The 3519-nt window shown below is 54.0% G+C and overlaps 1 protein-coding gene across 1 annotated transcript; it reads right to left on the bottom strand.

The window, feature by feature from the left end:
• Positions 1-368: 368 nt before the first annotated feature.
• On the bottom strand, positions 369-3248 carry LOC149345831 (uncharacterized). Its single transcript, XM_089586239.1, has one exon. The coding sequence runs from the start codon at positions 2947-2949 to the stop codon at positions 1072-1074; it is 1878 nt and encodes a 625-aa protein (XP_089442365.1). The 5' UTR covers positions 2950-3248; the 3' UTR covers positions 369-1071.
• Between the last annotated feature and the right edge of the window lie 271 nt (positions 3249-3519).

The following is a 3519-nucleotide window of genomic DNA, read 5'->3' as shown; positions in this document are numbered from 1 at the left end:
GCCACGTCCTCGATGTGCTCAAAGTTCCGTTGAGGGAGTCACTGAATTGTTGCCAGTTTTGCCTTGCCAATTGCGCCGCGTACTCTTCTGCTTTCGCTGTGACTTCTGCGATCTTAAGTTTTAGTTTTCTGTTGTACTTTTGTTTCTTCCACCTCTTGGTGAGCCCGCGTCTAGCTTCCCATAGCTTGAGCAGCCTGGCGTCCACCTCGGGTGTCTGCGTCGTTCGCGCGATTTCTTTAGTGTACTTGCGCTGTTTTTCTTTCAGCATGTTTCCCCACTCTTCTATCGATTGGATCCCTTTCGCGGCGAGATTCCCGTCGCATGCCTCGCGAAAAGCGCTCCAATCCGTAATTTTTGGCGATCCCAGCTGGCGCTTTAGCCTGTCTGAGGTTACTTGTGTTTTAAGTATATAGTGGTCACTGCCCAGATTTTCTAACAGGTTCTCCCACACTGCCTGTTCCGCTCCCCGTATGAATGTGAGGTCGGGGCAGGTGTCGGTACTGACGCTGTTTCCGATTCTGGTTGGAGTGTCTGAGTCTGTGAGGAGGGTGCAGTCAGTGTTTTCTGCTGCCGCTGCTAGTGCTTTGCCTTTTGGGTTAGCTGTTTGGTATCCCCAGCTTTTGTCCATGGCATTGAAGTCTCCTAGTATGATTAGCGTGTTGTTTTTTGCTAGGTTGCGTGCGCCATGGAAAAGTTCATGGAATTTTGCTTTCCTCTGTTTTGGAGGACTGTATGCGTTCACAAGGAAGATGCTGCCCCTCTTTCTTTTCTTCTTTGGTATAATTTCTACTATCACGTGTTCTACGTCGGTGTCGGCAATCTTGTCATGGTTTATGGCGATGAGCGCCTTACTGACTAGGGTTGCCGTTCTTCCTTTCTCTTGAGTCTCGTAGCACGTATATCCTGCGAGTGTTGGCGTAGTGCCCGTCTCTTGAAGCGCTATGATGTCGGGCGGTGCTTGTTGTGTATGAATGTGTTGTTGGAGGAGGCCCTGCTTCTTGCGGTAGCCTCTGCAGTTCCATTGCCATATGTCTAGGGTTTCTTTGTTGCCTAAGGTTTTGTTGGCCATATTTAAGCTTCAGTGTTGTTTGTGGCCGAGTTGGCGAGGGCTGCTAGCGCGGGCCGGTGGTAGGCCTTTTCTCTAATGTTATCGGCGAATTTCTGTTTGCGGATGCTGCTCCGGAGTTCTGTGACTTGTAGTTGCACTTGTTGCATCATCTGCTGCATCATCTGCTGCATCATCTGCTGCATCATTTGCTGGATTTCTGCCTTAAATTGACTGAGATCCTCGTTGCCTGTTTGCGACTGGGCTTGGGTTTGTAATGTTTGTGGCTGCGGAGGGCTGTTCGACTTAAGGTCTCGTACTGCCTTCGTGAGCTCTGCTATTTTGCGCTCTAGCTCTGTCTGCCTAGCGCGTGATAGTTCTAATTCGCGTCTCAGCGCTGTTTTCTCCGCGTCCTCCTGTCTAGGTTGGTCGCGGTTGCTGTTTGTGTTTTTGTTCTGTTTGTTAGTTATCCCTCCCGAGTGCGGAGCAAACCAGGGGTTTTCGGCTCCCCAGCTCACCTTGACGCCGCCGCTCTTTCGGGCTTGCTTCTGCTTGTTCTGCTGCTGCTGCTGCTGCTGCTGCTGCTGCTGCTGCTGCTGGCTCCCTCCCTTGATGGCCGGGGGTGGCAGGGGCGGAAAGGACCGTGACCGGCTCCGTGAACTGCTCCGTGACGTCCGGGATCTCGAGCGGCTCTGGGAGGACTCCCCCTCCGAGCTGAACCACCTCGGTTTCTCGCCACGGTCGTTCCGGCTGCGACGTCTGCTCTCGCGTCCGCCGCCGTTGTTGCCGCTGTTGGCCTTGCCTCGCGGCTCCCTGGCTTTCTTTAATCGGTCTTGACACTCCCTCGATCCGGTAGCGTGATTGCCCCCGCAGATCAGGCATCTCGGGGTACACTGGTGGTCTTTTGGCGGGTTTTGCATCCCGCACTGTTTGCAAGCCTTGGCGTCCGGTGTGGGGCACACGTCGGAGCGGTGACCTTGTTGGCAGCAAACGTAGCAGATTTGTCTTGTGGGCCGATACGGGTAGCACTTGTACTCGGCTCCGCAGTAGATGACATGTTTCGGTGTTATGGGTCCGTCAAAAGTGATGACAGCTGTCTTGGTCTTGCCTAGTCTTCGAGCACTGTGGATGGTAACACCCTGTGTGCGCGTCCACAAATCGGCTTTCAGTTCCTCCGGTGTCGCTCCGGGGTCAACTCCGTGTATCACGCCACGCCGGGTGTCTTCCGGTGCGGCCACGTAAGCGTTCACGTCGTATGAGCGTCCTTCGATCTTGAGGCTAGTGATGCGTCTCGCGAGCTGGGCGGCCTCTTCGTTCGGCGTGCTCACGATTATAATATTCGATCCTGTACGGAGCCTGGTGATCAGGTCTCGTCCTTCGAACTTGTTGCTGCATGCCGCGGCTACGGCCCGGGCCACTTGGAATTGCTGGAGCGACTTGACTACAAGTCCCTTCGGTCGCAAAATAATCTTAAAATCGTCCCTGGGGAGTGGGGGCAGCCTTCGCCTGAGCTGCCGTTGCGTTCCTTTCCCGTCTTTTTTCAGCGCGCCGGCAGCTGGAACGCCAGCTGTGGGCGTAGACGCCGGGGATACCCCTCCGAGGTCACCTTGTGCGGCCGGGGAAATTGGGGCGTTTGCCGCGGCGTTCCGTCCGTTTTTTCTCTGTCGCTTCTTTTGGCGTTTGGTCAGGGCCAATTCCCAATTTGCCTCGTCTTCTTTTTGGGTGTCTTGCTGCTCCTGCATGGCGGATTCCTCGATTCCCCCGCCTGCCGAATTCTCGGAGTCGGAGATGTCGAGGAACGCGTCGTCCATCTCTTGTGCTTCTAGCAAATTCGGGGCTATTCTGCTCGTTGAGGGCTCAAAATTTTGGTATTCTGCGGTGCGGGAGGCGGTTCCAGGCTGCATCGCGGTTGCTCAGCGGGCCTGGCTGCCCGCGAACGCCCGTAGTCGTGCTAAGCCTAAGTAGGCTCAGCGGCGAGCGTTTCCCACCAAAAAGTCCCCCGAGCCACGCGGGGCTTCAAAGTCCGGTAATATTGCCAAAAATGGTCCTACCGTCTTGAAACCGGTGTCCGGGTGATCCAGCTTGTGAGTTCTTTCAGATCCAACAAAACGTTGGTGGCCCAGTGGGTCGAGATAGTCCGTGGGGATTGAAATCTGCGGAGCCCATGCGACGCACGTCCGCACTCCTCCGCTACCACAGGTGGTCTCCCTGAGCTGTAGGACTACTGCGTGAGCAAGAGTATGAAAACAAGGTCTCAAGCAGCACATCTTTCCTTCCAAAATTATCTGGGCTAGAAAATTGATATTCGATGTACAGGACAAGGAATATTGAGCGGTGGAGGATGAAAAGTTACAGAAATTCGTATGATGATCAAACACTAGAAAATAAACTTGCCCAACGTATTAACAACCCCGCACAAAACAATATTATTCTTCACAATGCTACTCGCCGGAACCTGTTCGAGTACTGTTTTG

Source organism: Amblyomma mixtum, chromosome 4 (assembly GCF_055824585.1).
Source record: "Amblyomma mixtum isolate Tamu chromosome 4, ASM5582458v1, whole genome shotgun sequence".
NCBI lineage: Eukaryota > Metazoa > Arthropoda > Arachnida > Ixodida > Ixodidae > Amblyomma > Amblyomma mixtum.
This window is presented reverse-complemented; position numbering and strand designations above follow the sequence as displayed.

Excerpts from the sequence above, each read along its gene's own strand:
- LOC149345831 (XM_089586239.1), bottom strand. The coding sequence starts at position 2,949 with ATGCAGCCTGGAACCGCCTCCCGCACCGCAGAATACCAAAATTTTGAG.